At 35.7% G+C, this 17267-nt stretch overlaps 2 protein-coding genes across 2 annotated transcripts; both read right to left on the bottom strand.

Annotated features, from left to right (window-relative positions):
* Nucleotides 1-2357: 2357 nt before the first annotated feature.
* On the bottom strand, nt 2358-4546 carry LOC128236411 (complement C1q tumor necrosis factor-related protein 6-like). Its single transcript, XM_052951260.1, has 3 exons — nt 4302-4546; nt 3310-3477; nt 2358-2702 (listed from the first exon to the last, which is right to left on the bottom strand). The coding sequence occupies exons 1-3, from the start codon at nt 4522-4524 to the stop codon at nt 2401-2403; spliced, it is 693 nt and encodes a 230-aa protein (XP_052807220.1). The 5' UTR covers nt 4525-4546; the 3' UTR covers nt 2358-2400.
* Nucleotides 4547-7546: 3000 nt separating this feature from the next.
* On the bottom strand, nt 7547-16865 carry LOC128239087 (collagen alpha-2(VIII) chain-like). The gene is made up of 5 exons (XM_052955547.1): nt 16728-16865; nt 14695-14862; nt 9795-9875; nt 8792-8959; nt 7547-7927 (listed from the first exon to the last, which is right to left on the bottom strand). The coding sequence occupies exons 1-5, from the start codon at nt 16741-16743 to the stop codon at nt 7626-7628; spliced, it is 735 nt and encodes a 244-aa protein (XP_052811507.1). The 5' UTR covers nt 16744-16865; the 3' UTR covers nt 7547-7625.
* Between the last annotated feature and the right edge of the window lie 402 nt (nt 16866-17267).

Below are 17267 nucleotides of genomic sequence, written 5' to 3'. Positions count from 1 at the left end.
TGTTGAAACTTGAGTAAGGTGTATGTAGAAAAGCAATAAAAATTGAAAAATACCATTTCTTATGTCTTTGACGAAAACTCATTTTAGTTAGCCTATCAGAGAAAGTAACTGTTTACAATTAAAACAAATGTGTTTGAAAGAGGAGTTTTACCATAAATTATCGAGAAAGAACTTATTCACAATTGCTTATTTCTGATAATTATACCAAACTACATTTTGTAAATGGTCGATATCTATGACACACAACTACTTTCTACTAACATCCCGAAACCCAGCGACTCGAAACTCACTCTGTTGGGTTTAACTGGGTTTAACATATATGTTTGTTTTCAATAATTTGCGTAATATTTACTTCCTTAAGAGTTTTGATACTTTAGTTTAGATTTTTTTATGATAATCACACTAGATCGTTTACCATTTATCAGAATTCAATTTAAGTATTTTGGCTAATTGAAAAAGCTTCTTAAGCCTGTTAAGTTTAAGGAGTTTCGAGAAATTGGGACCAGTTGCTCCGCGTCGCCGTTTCAGTTTGATTAATGTATTCGATACTCTAATGAAAGCTGTTATAACAATAACATGATATGTTGGTGCCTGGAGACCCTATACCAGTCCAATGTTTGTATTTAAAGGCTCGTCACCAGCAGCGGTCAGCATCCGCGGAGTTGTCTTTGCTCTTACTCGGGAAGCTCTATTCCGGCCAACTTTGTATAATTTAACCGGTTCTAGAGATATAAATCAGAAGTGAGTTGGACCAAGACGAGGTATTATGTCCATTCCCGTACTGTCCTAGTTTGGTGACGATCTGACAAAAGCTTGTCGAGTTACAGCCTGGGCAACAGAAGTCTTGAGTGTGTACCTTAAGCCAACCAAGAGCCATACATGTAACTCTGAATTGACTATATTGCAAAGCGCCATGTTTTTTTTAAACTTATCTGAGCTGTTCTGCCCATACACATATGGGTCAAATTTTGTGCTTATCGGAAAACCTTTCTACGCTTATGTTGTATGCGTCACTCTATCTCTATGTTGTATGCGTTACTCTATATCTACGTTGTATGCGTAACTCTCATAATCTGTATGTTGTATGCGTCACTCTATCTCTATGTTGTATGCGTCACTCTATCTCTACGTTGAATGCGTCACTCTATCTCTACGTTGTATGCGTCACTCTATCTCTACGTACTATGCGCCACTCTATCTCTATGTTGTATGCGTCACTCTATCTCTACGTTGTATGCGTCACTCTATCACTATGTTGTATGCGTCACTCTATCTCTATGTTGTATGCGTCACTCTATCTCTATCTTGTATGTGTCACTCTATTTCTATGTTGTATGCGTAACTCTCATAATCTCTATGTTGTATGCGTCACCCTTTCTCTATGTTGTATGCGTCACTCTATCTCTATCTTGTATGTGTCACTCTATTTCTATGTTGTATGCGTAACTCTCATAATCTCTATGTTGTATGCGTCACCCTTTCTCTATGTTGTATGCGTCACTCTATCTCTATCTTGTATGCGTAACTCTATCTCTACCTTGTATGCGTAACTCTCATAATCTCTTTGTTGAATGGTATTCTCTACTACGTTGTATGCGTAACTCTCATAATCTCTATGTTGTATGCGTCACCCTATCTCTATGTTGTATGCGTAACTCTATCTCTATGTTGTATGCGTAACTCTCATAATCTCTATGTTGTATGCGTAACTCTATCTTTATGTTGTATACGTTACTCTATCTTTATGTTGTATGCGTAATTCTTTCTCTATGTTGTATGCGTAACTCTTATAATTTCTATGTTGTATGCGTCTCATACCGACCAAATGATTGTATTGTTAGGATATCTCTTTAAACCTGTACAGTCTATGACCATTTCAATACTTTTCCACATATATTCTTGGGGAAGTTGTGTATATCTATAGGTGCTACTGAAGCCCCCCCCCCCTTCGAAAATGTTAAGCTGTCCTTTAATGTTATAACACCAGCTGATCAAAATGGTGCAAAATACTTTCTTGGTAGAGCTTAAATTTAGATGATGGGAAATACTTTGTTGTGTGGGCCTATAAGAACAGACGATGTGAACTACTTTGTTGTGCGGGCGTTAAATACAGATGATGTGAACTACTTTGTTGTGCGGGCGTTAAATACAGATGCTGTGAACTTCTTTGTTGTGCGGATGTATTATAACAGACTATGTAAAATACTTTGCTGTGCGGATGTATTATTAAAGATGATGTGAACTACTTTGATGTGCGGACGTATTGTAACAGAGCATGTAAATTACTTTGCTGTCTGGACGTTCATAACAGATGATGTGAACTACTTTGTTGTGCGGACGTATAATAACATGTGGTGTGAAATACTAGTACTTGTATTTACAATAAAATTACAGACAAGTTCACCCAACAATTACACCAGAAAAGTGCTGTCTGAGAAGAAAGCCAGAAAACAAACAGTGGTCATCAGGGTAATAGCTTTTGTCGTTCTCAGTTTCTCTGATCGAGATGGTGTCTGCGTGTTGGAGGGCAAGGACAATTGTCTGTGACGTTTTGTCATGATCATGTATAGCATTTCCATGGAAATACATAATGGTGAGTCGTTGGTTGTTCTTGAAGAAGTTCGCATGGCTTGACTGGTCATAAACTGTGACAAGCGTTGCAGAGAATACGTACAGTCCATCGACAGGTGCAGTAAATGTCCCTGAAACAAAATGTTTCATGTTACGATTATATACACGGTTTTAAGCACGAGTATTGTGATATGTCATGATCGCTCATCTAAGTCGCCTCAATATAATTCCAATTAATATAACGGAATCACTTTGGTCATGAACTTTAACTTAAGAATTTCAAACCATAGTGGGTCAGTTACTATTCAAGATTGCCCATACTTCTACTTTATAGTCCTGCTATGTGTAACGACCTTAGGAGCAAACGTCTTGGGTATATTAAACGATTATTTTTCTAGAAATGTCAACAAACTCTCCACGACCTTGACCTTCGATAAGCTAACGCAAACAAAACATGGCATGATTAATGCCTAAACATTAAATAGTAGGTCTAAAATTTACCATTCATCGGTAACACCACTGACGACGCAGACGCGGACGGCGTTGCTGGACAAAGTGATTGCTTTTAGTCGGAGTCCATATTGTGTCAAAAACATTTAGTATTGTTTTACATAGGAATCATTGAGTATTTACTAATAGCAGTTGTAGAACATTGTCATTTGTATTAATAAAAATGTTAGAGAGATCGACACACTCTACTATCAGCGTATATTGAAACTAAGCAATAGCATAATTCACCGGTGTTTTTGTTGTATCCGCCAACAGAATTCGACGAGTCGATGTTCGTTACCACGTTGTCAAATATGATGGTTTGACCTTGGCCTAGATGGGGCTGGGATGTTCGGATCGTGGCGAAGAAGGCAATCTCAGTTTCCTCATTTCCTTGTCGGCGTGTTCGAAGTTTACCTGGTTTAGTTTTGAAGTTATTGGAAAACTGTTTTCATATATATTGAATATATCTGATATTCATACAGCTGTTACATCTTTAGCCAGAACAGATAATTATCACCTGCTCATGTTATACACTAGTTCTCTGTGTAAAATGTTGTTCTTTTTAAAAAAAAACAAAACACAAATGCTATAGTTCAAATAAAGGCAATAACAACATTTTAGTGGGCAACATATTTTTTTGTCCAATGATGAGGCAGTATTTTTCAAGTTTTCTAATACATATTTTCCAGTAAATCAGCAGCCGGCCGTTATTAATTTAATCAGGTGAAGCGGTATACCAGTGGCTTACCCAGTTAATGGGTTGTTTACAAAATATTATGTAGACTTATAAAAGTGTTAGTATGTCGCATCGAACTATTTAGTTTTGTAACATTACATAATAACAGCACAACTGTTTACATACTTTAAACTATGTCAAAGTCCTTGGGCCATTTTCGCTCAAAAATACCACAACTCTATTCTATTTACGTCTTATCAATCAATTTACGTCCATAATATTTAAATACAAATCATTTTATTTTACGGAAACTCTGAAGTGACACAAGCGAGCATGGTTTCGGTAGAAATACTAAGTTGAGAAAACGAAAAATTATTTATGTATCACTTGTTAACGGAATGATATATTCCACTGTTTTTCTATCGAATATAAATGTGTACGTGTTCATGTAATTTCGGACATTCCGAACAAACGACCAATAAGGATAATAATGTATACATATCGAATTTAAACGTGCTTACACGAATATGTTATTAACTGCAAATAAGTGTACGTTATTTACCTTCTGTAGTAAACATGGCGTCCGTCAATTGCTGTAGTTGCTCCTTTCCCCATTTATTTTCCGCTTTCAGCCCTTCGACTTCTGATTGCAAATCGCGGACATTTGAATTTAGCTTACTGCATTCTTTTTCTAACTTTGTGATTCTGTTTAATATCTCGTTTTCAGCTGCGGTTTGTGTAAAAAGCAACACCACAACCAAGCAAATCGTGCCCGAAGCGACCATTTTCAAAAAGTGAAATAGATGCCAGATAAGTTATACTATTATTTAAGGATTTCTTATCAGTCTGTACAAGTTCAGTCAGTATAGTCATTATGATGTACGTAGTTTACACTTACCTGACTTGTACATTTCACATGATAAGCAAATAATATAAAATGTAATGCAACTTCAAAATGTACTAATGTGAGTTAGACTATGGGTTTATCATACATATGGTTTGCATTGTCTTAATAAATTCAGTTGTACTTTTATGATGGTTGAGAATAAATGACTGGATAGGCTATTACAATTAAGTATGGAAAGTTGATAATCACAATAAACCATTTTTCAGTTATCAAATTTTAGTTTAAGTATGTATTTTCACTAATTGAAATCAGCTACTTAAGCCTGTTAAGCTTAAGAAGTTTCGAGAAATTGGTGCCGCGTCGCAGTTTCAGGTTTCAGGTTGAGCAGGGTATTCGATATTTTAGTGAAAGCCGTTATAACCATAATATTATATGTCGGTGCCTGGTGACCCCATACCAGTCCAATTTTGGTATTGAAAAACTCGTCACCTGCGGCAAACAGCATCCGCTAAATTTTCTTACTCGGGAAGCTCTTTTCCGGTCAACTTGGTATAGTTTAACCACAGCTGGTGACATAAATCAGAAGTAAGTGGGACCTAGCAGAGGTATCATGCCCATACCCATAGTGTCCAAGTTTTGTGACGATCTGACAAAACCTTTTCGAGTTACAGCCTAGGCAACAAAAGTCTGTGTACTTTAAGCCAATCAAGAGCCATACTCTGAACTCTGAAATGACTATAGTGCCATGCGGCATGTCTTGTTTTCAAACTTAGTTAAGCTATTTGTGCCCAAACATGCACATATGAACCAAGTATGGTGCTTACCTGAAAACCCTTCTTCGCGTTTGTTGTATGCGTAACACTATCTCTACGTTGTATGCGTAACTCTCATAATCTCTATGTTGTGTGCGTCACTCTATCTTTATGTTGTATGCGTCACTTCATATCTATGTTGTATGCGTAACACTCATAATCTCTATGTTGTATGCGTCACTCTATCTTTATGTTGTATTCGTCACTCTATCTCTATGTTATATGCGTAACTCTCATAATCTCTATGTTGTATGCGTCACTCTATCTTTATGTTGTATTCGTCACTCTATCTCTATGTTATATGCGTAACTCTCATAATCTCTATGTTGTGAGCGTCACTCTATCTTTTTGTTGTATGCGTCACTTCATATCTATGTTGTATGCGTAACACTCATAATCTCTATGTTGTATGCGTCACTCTATCTTTATGTTGTAATCGTCACTCTATCTCTATGTTATATGCGTAACTCTCATAATCTCTATGTTGTATGCGTCACTCTATCTTGATGTTGTATTTGTCACTCTATCTCTATGTTATATGCGTACTCTCATTATCTCTATGTTGTATGCGTCACCGTCATAATCTCTATGTTGTATGCGTAAATCTATTTCTATGATGTATGGGTAACTTTATCTCTATGTTACATGCGTAACTTCATATCTATGTTGTATACGTAACTCTATCGCTATGTTGTATGCCTAACTCTATCTCTATATTAGTATGCAAAACTTTATATCTATATGTTGTATGCGTAACTCTTTCGCTATGTTGTATGCGTAACTCTATCTCTATGTTTGTATGCGTGACTCCCGTAATCTCTATGTTGTATGCGTAACTCAATCTCTATATTGTGTGCGTAACTCTATCTCTTTGTTGTATGCGTAACTCGATCTCTTTATTGTATGCGTAACTATATCTCTATGTTGTATTAGAAACTTTATCTCTATATAGTATGCGTAACTCTATCTCTATATTGTATGCGTAACTAAATTTCTATATTGTATGATAACTCTCTCTCTCTCTCTGTTTTATGCGTAACTCTATCTCTATAGTATTTGCGTAGCTCTATCTCTATATTGTATGCGTTACTCTATCTCTATATTGTATGTGTAACTATATCTCTATATTGTATGCGTAGCTCTATCTCTATATCGTATGCGTTACTCTATCTCTATATTGTATGCGTAACTAAATCTCTATGTTGTATGCGTTACTCTATCTCTATGTTGTATGCGTTACTCTATCTCTTTGCTGTATGCGTAGCTCTATCTCTATGTTGTATGCGTAGCTCTCATAATCTCTATGTTGTATGCGTATCTCTATCTCTATGTTGTATGCGTAACTCTCATAATCACTATGTTGTATGCGTAACTCTCTCTATCTTTATGTTGTATGCGTAACTCTATATGTATGTTGTATGCGTAACTCTCATAATGTCTATGTTGTATGCGTAACTTTATCTCTTTGCTGTATGCGTAGCTCTATCTCTATGTTGTATGCGTAGCTCTCATAATCTCTATGTTGTATGCGTATCTCTATCTCTATGTTGTATGCCTAACTCTCATAATCACTATGTTGTATGCGTAACTCTCTCTATCTTTATGTTGTATGCGTAACTCTATATGTATGTTGTATGCGTAACTCTTATAACCAAATGATTGTATTGTTAGGATATCTATTTTAACCTGTACAGTCCATGACCATTTCAATACTTTTCCTTACATATGTATTCTCGGGGAGGATGTGTAGTGTATATCAATAAGTGCTACTGAAGCCCCTCTCCCCCCCCCCCTTCGAAAATGTATAGCTGTCCTTTAATGTTATAAAACCAGCTGATCAAAATGGTGCGAAATACTTTCTTGGTCGAGCTTAAAATTAGATGATGTGAAATACTTTGTTGTGTGGGCTTATAAGAACAGACGATGTGAACTACTTTGTCGTGCGGGCGTTAAATACAGATGATGTGAACTTCTTTGTTGTGCGGATGTATTAAAACAGACTATGTGAAATACTTTGCTGTGCGGATGTATAATTTAAGATGATGTGAACTACTTTATTTTCGGACGTATTATAACAGAGCATGTAAACTACTTTGTTGTCCGGACGTTTTTTTAACAGATGAGGTGAACTACTTTGTTGTGCGGACGTATAATAACATGTGATGTGAAATACTGTGTAGCGTGGGCGTATAATAATAGACGATCTGAAATACAATTACAGAAAAGTTCACCCAACAATTACACCAGAATAGTGCTGCCGGAGGAGAAAGCCAGAAAACAAACAGTGATCATCAGGGTAATAGCTTTTGTCGTTTTCAGATTCTCTGACCGAGATGGTGTCTGCCTGTTTGAGGTCAAGGACGAGTGTCTGAGATGTTTTGTCCCAGTCGTGGATAGTGTTGCCGTGGAAATACATAACGGTAAGTGGTACGTTGTTCTTGAAGAAGTTTGCATGGTTGGATTGATCATGAGCGGAGACAAGCGTCGCAGAAAATACATAAAGCCCATCAACAGGTGCAGTAAATGTACCTGAAAATGCATTATGTTACGATTGTATACACGCTTTCACGTACGAGTATTGTAATATGTCTCGAATGACCATCATAGCCCAATTAAACACCATCTAATGTAAATGACTCTGTTGCCTTTAATTTTGACCTTTTTATCTCAAAATAAAGGACAAAAGTCGGCAAACCTTGACCTTAGATAGAATGACACAAAAATCATTAGGGTCATCAACTGAACAGGACCATACGCTTAACAACTAAACGTTCACAAGTTATTGAGTGGAAGCCGTTTTTTAGAGTCACTATGATCTTCATCTTTCACGTATTCAATGTGAAATATTCTGACCTAAATTAATTCACCCTTTATTGACACAAAACTAATTTTCAAGTAATAGTCACTATCACCTTCACCATCTACCTACTGATTAAAAAAATAATATGAGTCATTTAATGACTATGACCAATGTGTACAGAAAAGTTGATGATGCTACAATATGTAGTTTACAAGCACTTGATCGGTAACAGTTTTTGTTTGTTTAAGGTAATACGGACCTTGACCTTTGACCTGATGACCAACAAATCAATAGCAGTCAGTCGCGAAGAGTGTCAAATGATTTTACAAAACGAGGAGTATGATACAAGTCACTGGCAAATTTATTGATCGGAAACGACACGGATGTTGTTGTCGCGGAGGAAAATACCGGTAAAGACATTCCTATGTGACTGAGTTGATATTGAGCTAGGACCATTCCGTCGTTTATTTATTTGACTCATGGGGTGTTCATTGATAACAGTCAAACATGCTGTTATCTTTGTCATTTCATTCATAAAAACACTGTACGACCAGGGTATACTGAAACTTAATTAACGTTTAAGCATAGTTTACCGGTATTTGGGTTGTATCCGCCAACCGAATTGGACGAGTCGATGTTTGTTACCACGTGGTCAAATATGATGGTTTGACCTTGGCCCAGATGGGGCTGGGATGTCCGGATCGTGGCAAAGAAGGCAACTTCAGTTTCCTCATTTCCTTGTCTGCGTGTGCGAAGATTACCTGGATTTTAAAGTGTTTTAAAAACAGGTTTGGACATATTTGCTGTATTTGTTTTATTGATATATTTACTATATCTGCAGCCAAATGTATAAAACTTGGATAAGTCGTCCACATATGATTTTTTTCGGCTAGTAAAAACTTTAAAATGATATGCTTGGTTATAAATAAACATTGGATAAATACTGACAAATCGATAACCATTTTGTGCAACTTTGATCAAACCATAAAAATAACCGATTTTAAACAATTGGCGGCTGATATTCATACAGCCGTAACATTTTTAGCCACAACAGATTTCACTTTGTATAATATACACTAAGTTCTATACATTTTTAAGTAAAAAGCTGTTGCATTAAAACAGAGAACACGATTGAATGGTATAGTTCAAATTAATGCGTTCACTGCAGTAATATAACGGAATAACCGTTGACCTAAAAAGTCCTCAGGCCCTTGTAGCTTTATAGAACTAGGCCTCCATTTATTAACCGCTTATTAATAATTTACGACCATTACGTATATTTCAATTAAAATGAAACAATTTTATAGCAAACATGAAGTAACAAAGGCACACATTTATCGTTATTCAGTTTTTACAAATTATTATTCAAAATGTATATATAACAAAAACAGAATTCTTTATATCGATTAGAAATGTGTATTCATATCATTTCAGGGACTTCGTCTCCAAATTCACTAAAAAGATAATAACAAAAAAGGCCGATGTTTCAGAACTTTTTTAAAGTAACAACAAGATTAACGACATCATTGGTAACCTTTAAATGTGAACTATTATATATAAAATATTATAAATTGCAAATTAATGCATACAATTTACCTTCTTTAGTAAACATGGCGTCCGTCAGGTGCTGTAGTTGCTCCTTTCCCCATTTATTTTCCGCTTTCAGCCCTTCGACCTCTGATTGCAAAACACGGAAATTTGAATTCAGTTTATTCCATTCATTTTCTAATTTTGTGATTCTGTTTAATAACTCATTTTCAGCTTCGGTTTGTGTAAAAAGCAACACCACAATCAAGCAAATCGTGCCCGAAGAGACCATCTTCAAAAAGTGAAATAGTTGCCAGATAAGTTGTACTATTGTTAAAAGATTTCAATTCTTATCAGTCTGTACAAGTTCAGTCAGTATAGTCATTATGATGTACGTAGTTTACACTTACCTGACATGTACATATACAAAATTTCACATGATAAGCAAATAATATGAAATGTAATACAACTTCTAATCATAAGTGTAGTAATTTGAGCTAGACTGTTGGTTGATCATACATATGGCTTGCATTGTCTTAATAAATTCAGTTGTACTTTTATGATGGTTGAGAATAAATGACTGGATAGGCTATTACAATTAAGTATGGAAAGTTGATAATCACAATAAACCATTTTCGTTTATCAAAATTCAGTTTAAGTATGTATTTTCACTAATTGAAATAAGCTACTTAAGCCTGTTAAGCTTAAGAAGTTTCGAGAAATTGGTGCCGCGTCGCCGTTTCAGGTTTCAGGTTGAGCAAGGTATTCGATATTCTAGTGAAAGCCGTTATAACCATAATATTATATGTCGGTGCCTGGTGACCCCATACCAGTCCAATTTTGGTATTGAAAGACTCGTCACCTGCGGCAAACAGCATCCGCTAAGTTGTCTTACTCGGGAAGCTCTTTTCTGGTCAACTTGGTATAATTTTACCAAAGCTGGTGACATAAATCAGAAGTAAGTGGGACCTAGCACAGGTATTATGCCCATGCCCATACTGTCCAAGTTTGGTGACGATCTGACAAAACCTTTTCGAGTTACAGCCTGGGCAACAAAAGTCTGTGTACTTTAAGCCAATCAAGAGCCATACTCTGAACTCTGAAATGACTATAGTGCCATGCGGCATGTCTTGTTTTCAAACTTAGTTAAGCTATTTGTGCCCAAACATGCACATATGAACCAAGTATGGTGCTGACCTAAAAACCCTTCTTCGCGTTTGTTGTATGTGTAACTCTATCTCTACGTTGTATGCGTAACTCTCATAATCTCTATGTTGTGTGCGTCACTCTATCTTTATGTTGTATGCGTCACTTCATATCTATGTTGTATGCGTAACACTCATAATCTCTATGTTGTATGCGTCACTCTATCATTATGTTGTATTCGTCACTCTATCTCTATGTTATATGCGTACTCTCATAATCCCTATGTTGTATGCGTCACCGTCATAATCTCTATGTTGTATGCGTAACTCTCATAATCTCTATGTTGTATGCGTCACTCTATCTTTATGATGTATTCGTCACTCTATCTCTATGTTATATGCGTACTTCATAATCTCTATGTTGTATGCGTCACCGTCATAATCTCTATGTTGTATGCGTAAATCTATTTCTATGTTGTATGCGTAACTCTATCTCTATGTTACATGCGTAACTTCATATCTATGTTGTATACGTAACTCTTTCGCTATGTTGTATGCGTAACTCTATCTCTATGTTTGTATGCGTGACTCCCGTAATCTCTATGTTGTATGCGTAACTCAATCTCTATATTGTATGCGTAACTATATCTCTTTGTTGTATGCGTAACTCTATCTCTTTATTGTATGCGTAACTATATCTCTATATTGTATGCGTAACTTAATCTCTATATTGTATGATAACTCTCTCTCTCTGTTTTATGCGTAACTCTATCTCTATAGTATTTGGGTAGCTCTATCTCTATATTGTATGCGTTAATCTATCTCTATATTGTATGCGTAGCTCAGTCTCTATATTGTATGCGTTACTCTATCTCTATATTGTATGCGTAACTAAATCTCTATGTTGTATGCGTAACTCTATATCTATGTTATATGCGTAACTCTATCTCTTTGCTGTATGCGTAGCTCTGTCTCTGTGTTGTATGCGTAGCTCTCATAATCTCTATGTTGTATGCGTATCTCTATCTCTATGTTGTATGCGTAACTCTCATAATCACTATGTTGTATGCGTAACTCTCTCTATCTTTATGTTGTATGCGTAACTCTATATGTATGTTGTATGCGTAACTCTCATAATGTCTATGTTGTATGCGTAACTCTATCTCTTTGCTGTATGCGTAGCTCTGTCTCTATGTTGTATGCGTAGCTCTTATAATCTCTATGTTGTATGCGTATCTCTATCTCTATGTTGTATGCGTAACTCTCATAATCACTATGTTGTATGCGTAACTCTCTCTATCTTTATGTTGTATGCGTAACTCAATATGTATGTTGTATGCGTAACTCTCATAATGTCTATGTTGTATGCGTAACTCTATCTCTTTGCTGTATGCGTAGCTCTATCTCTATGTTGTATGCGTAGCTCTCATAATCTCTATGTTGTATGCGTATCTCTATCTCTATGTTGTATGCGTAACTCTCATAATCACTATGTTGTATGCGTAACTCTCATAATCACTATGTTGTATGCGTAACTCTCTCTATCTTTCTGTTGTATGCGTAAGTCTATATGTATGTTGTATGCATAACTCTTATAATCACTATGTTGTATGCGTAACTCTCTCTATCTTTATGTTGTATGCGTAACTCTCATAATCACTATGTTGTATGCGTAACTCTCATAATCACTATGTTGTATGCGTAACTCTCATAATCACTTTGTTGTATGCGTAACTCTCTCTATCTTTATGTTGTATGCGTAACTCTCATAATCACTATGTTGTATGCGTAACTCTCATAATCACTATGTTGTATGCGTAACTCTCATAATCACTATGTTGTATGCGTAACTCTCTCTATCTTTATGTTGTATGCGTAACTCTCATAATCACTATGTTGTATGCGTAACTCTCATAATCACTATGTTGTATGCGTAACTCTCATAATCACTATGTTGTATGCGTAACTCTATATGTATGTTGTATGCGTAACTCTCATAATCACTATGTTGTATGCGTAACTCTCTCTATCTTTATGTTGTATGCGTAACTCTATATGTATGTTGTATGCGTAACTCTTATAATGTCTATGTTGTATGCGTTTCATACCGACCAAATGGTTGTATTGTTAGGATATCTATTTTAACCTGTACAGTCCATGACCATTTCAATACATTTCCTTACATATGTATTCTCGGGGAGGATGTGTAGTGTATATCAATAAGTGCTGCTGAAGCCCCTCCCCCCCTTCCAAAAAGGTATAGCTGTCCTTTAATGTTATAAAACCAGCTGATCAAAATGGTGCGAAATACTTTCTTGGTCGAGCTTAAATTAGATGATGTGAAATACTTTGTTGTGTGGGCTTTTAAGAACAGACGATGTGAACTACTTTGTCGTGCGGGCGTTAAATACAGATGATGTGAACTTCTTTGTTGTGCGGATGTATTAAAACAGACTATGTGAAATACTTTGCTGTGCGGATGTATAATTTAAGATGATGTGAACTACTTTGTTGTGCGGACGTATTATAACAGAGCATGTAAACTACTTTGTTGTCCGGACGTTTTTTTAACAGATGATGTGAACTACTTTGTTGTGCGGACGTATAATAACATGTGATATGAAATACTGTGTAGCGCGGGCATATAATAACAGACGATTTGAAATACTTGTATTTGCAATACAATTACAGAAAAGTTCACCCAACAATTACACCAGAATAGTGCTGCCGGAGGAGAAAGCCAGAAAACAAACAGTGATCATCAGGGTAATAGCTTTTGTCGTTTTCAGATTCTCTGACCGAGATGGTGTCTGCCTGTTTGAGGTCAAGGACGAGTGTCTGAGATGTTTTGTCCCAGTCGTGGATAGTGTTGCCGTGGAAATACATAACGGTAAGTGGTACGTTGTTCTTGAAGAAGTTTGCATGGTTGGATTGATCATGAGCTGAGACAAGCGTCGCAGAAAATACATAAAGCCCATCAACATGTGCAGTAAATGTTCCTGAAAATGCATTATGTTACGATTGTATACACGCTTTCACGTACGAGTATTGTAATATGTCTCGAATGACCATCATAGCCCAATTAAACACCATTTAATGTAAATGCCTCTTTTTTGCCTTTAATTTTGACCTTTTTATCTCAAAATAAAGAAGGGCAAAAAGTCGGCAAACCCTATAAGACCTTGACCTTTGATATAATGACACAACAATCATAAGGGTCCTCCACTGAACATGACCAATGCGCATACAAAGATATAACGGTCTAAAAACTAAGCGTTTACAAGTTTTTGAGTCACGCCGTTTTTTTAAGAGTCACTATGATCTTCATCTTTCACATACTCACCCCATAAATCAGATGTGAAATATTCTGACCTAAATTTAATGACTATGATGTGAACAGAAAAGTTGATGATGCCACAATATGTAGTTTACAAGCACTTGTTCGGTACAGTTTTTTTATTTAAGGCCATACGGACCTTGACCGTTTACCTGATGACCAACAAATCAATAGCAGTCAGTCGCGGTACGTATTAACAAAAAGTGTCCAATGATTTTACAAAACGAGGAGTAAGAAACAAGTCACGGACAAATCTATTGATAGGAAACGACACGGATGTTGCGGTCGCGGAAGAAAACATCGATAAAGAGATTCCTATGTGACTGAATTGGTATTGTGCTAGGACCATTCCGTCGTTTATTTATTTGACTCATGGGGTGTTCACTGATAGTAGTCATAAATTCGATTATAGTTGCCAATTGTATTCATAAAAACACCGTGCGATCAGCGTATATTGAAACTTAGTGAACATTTAAGCATAGGTTACCGTTATTTGGGCTGTATCCGCCAACAGAATTCGACGAGTCGATGTTTGTTACCACGTGGTCGAATATAACGATTTGACCTTGGCCTAGATGGGGCTGGGATGTTCGGATCGTGGCGAAGAATGCAACCTCAATTTCCTCATATCCTTGTCTGCGTGTGCGAAGATTACCTGGTAAGTTTTGAAAAATTATTGGAAATAGTTACTGTAAGTGTTTCAGTACATATATTTAACATATTTCAGCAGCCGATTGCATAAAACTAGGATAAATTGTCTGCAGGTTATTTTTGGGTTAATTAACAATTTTTGATGATATGATTGGTAAAAAATAACCATAGGATAAATATTTTATCAATGAACGTTTTGTGTAACTTTGGTCAAACCATAAAGATAACCAGTTTTATACAATTGTCAGCTGATATTCATACAGCTGTATCATTTTAAGCCAGAATAGATATCACTTTTCTTATAATATACACCAGTTGTGTACATTTCTGAGTAAAAAGCTGTTGCATTAAAATGGCAAACAGAATTGAATGGTTATGTTCATGAAAGGCGTAAGCGGTATTTTTATAACGTCATAAGCGTGGATATATATAATACACCAAAAATCATCGGCCCATTATCATTTACGACCATAATATTTCGATTAAAATAATAATTTAATTTCATGGAAACCCTAAGTAACAAAAACACATACATTTTCGTTACGAATACGAATATCATTTTGTTATCACGATTTTACGGAAAACATGTAAGAACTTCATTATACCTGGATGGTATTTTGCAATTAACGGAATAGCATCTTGCTATAACGGTAAACATATATCGTTATAGCGAATTGATTTCCGTTCTAATGAAAAAGTACTATTACGTCATAAAGTAGTAAATATTTCGCTAAAACAGATATTGCGTTATAACGAATCGAGTTTGTTTATAATGTTATAACATTTTGCAACCTTGAGATAAAGCAATATTTATTTGTTATAAGCTATAACGGAATAAGTCAATAATTCAAAATTGTGAGTCGTAATGAATAATATTCCGTTATAATAAAATATTGTTCCACCGAAAATATAACGAAAAAAAACCAATGTGTATAGTGAAAATAAATGTGTGTTCTTGTCATTTCAGGGTCTTCGTCTCGGTAAAATTCACCAATAAGGATGATAACAAATAATAGTCCAATGTTCAGAACTTGTTTTAAAGTTAACAGCATGATTAACGACATCGTTGTTAACTTTTGAATGTGAACTATTTGACGATGTGCCAACATATTTGAATGTGAACTATTTGACGATGTGCCAACATATTTGAATGTGAACTATTTGACGATGTGCCAACATATTTGAATGTGAACTATTTGACGATGTGCCAACATATTTGAATGTGAACTATTTGACGATGTGCTAACATATTTGAATGTGAACTATTTGACGATGTGCCAACATATTTGAATGTGAACTATTTGACGATGTGCCAACATATTTGAATGTGAACTATTTGATGATGTGCCAACATTTTTGAATGTAAACAATTTGACGATGTGCTAACATATTTGAATGTGAACTATTTGACGATGTGCCAACATATTTGAATGTGAACTATTTGATGATGTGCTAACATATTTGAATGTGAACTATTTGATGATGTGCCAACATATTTGAATGTAAACTTTTTGATGATGTGCTAACTTATTTGAATGTGAACTATTTGGCGATGTGCTCACATATTTGAATGTAAACTATTTGGCGATGTGCTCACATATTTGAATGTGAACTATTTGACGATGTGCTCACATATTTGAATGTAAACAAGTTCAGCTAAACAGTTGTCTCATAGATTGTTAGAAAGACAGAAGATCATAAGTTTGTCCATTGAATTGAACTTGAACTGAATCCAGTAACGATTTGAAAGTCAACAACGATGAAATTAACAACGTTGTTTGCTTTAACAAAGTTCTGAACAATCGGCCCAAAATGCATAGGTCTTCATATAAACTTTTTATTAATAGCAAATCAATGTGTACCATTTACCTTCTTTAGTAAACATGGCGTCCGTCAAGTGCTGCAGTTGCTCTTTTCCCCATTTACTTTCTGCTTTCAGCCCTTCGAACTCCGACTGCAAATCGCGGACTTTGAATTTAGCTTACTGCATTCATTTTCTAACTTTGTGATTCTGTTTAATATCTCATTTTCAGCTTCGGTTTGTGTAAAAAGCAACACCACAACCAAGCAAATCGTGCCCGAAGCGACCATTTTCAAAAAGTGAAATAGATGCCATAGATAAGTTATAATACTGTTTAAAGGTTTTATTTCTTATCACTCTGTACAAGTTCAGTCAGAATAGTCATGTACGTAGTTGACAATAACCTTGACTTGTACATATACATAATTTCAAATGATAAGCAAATCATGACCCCAACACTTTATGTTGGAATAAAGTCCCATTTGAGAATTTCCATAAAACACGCCTGAGAGAAAAATACGTTTCTTTTAAGAACAATAAAATTAGTTGAACGTAACCACTGTGTTTTCGAGAAACTGACGATGTCAGGTGCAGGAGAACGAAAAATG

The sequence above is a fragment of the Mya arenaria genome, chromosome 6 (assembly GCF_026914265.1).
Source record: "Mya arenaria isolate MELC-2E11 chromosome 6, ASM2691426v1".
Classification (NCBI taxonomy): Eukaryota; Metazoa; Mollusca; class Bivalvia; order Myida; family Myidae; genus Mya; species Mya arenaria.
This window is presented reverse-complemented; position numbering and strand designations above follow the sequence as displayed.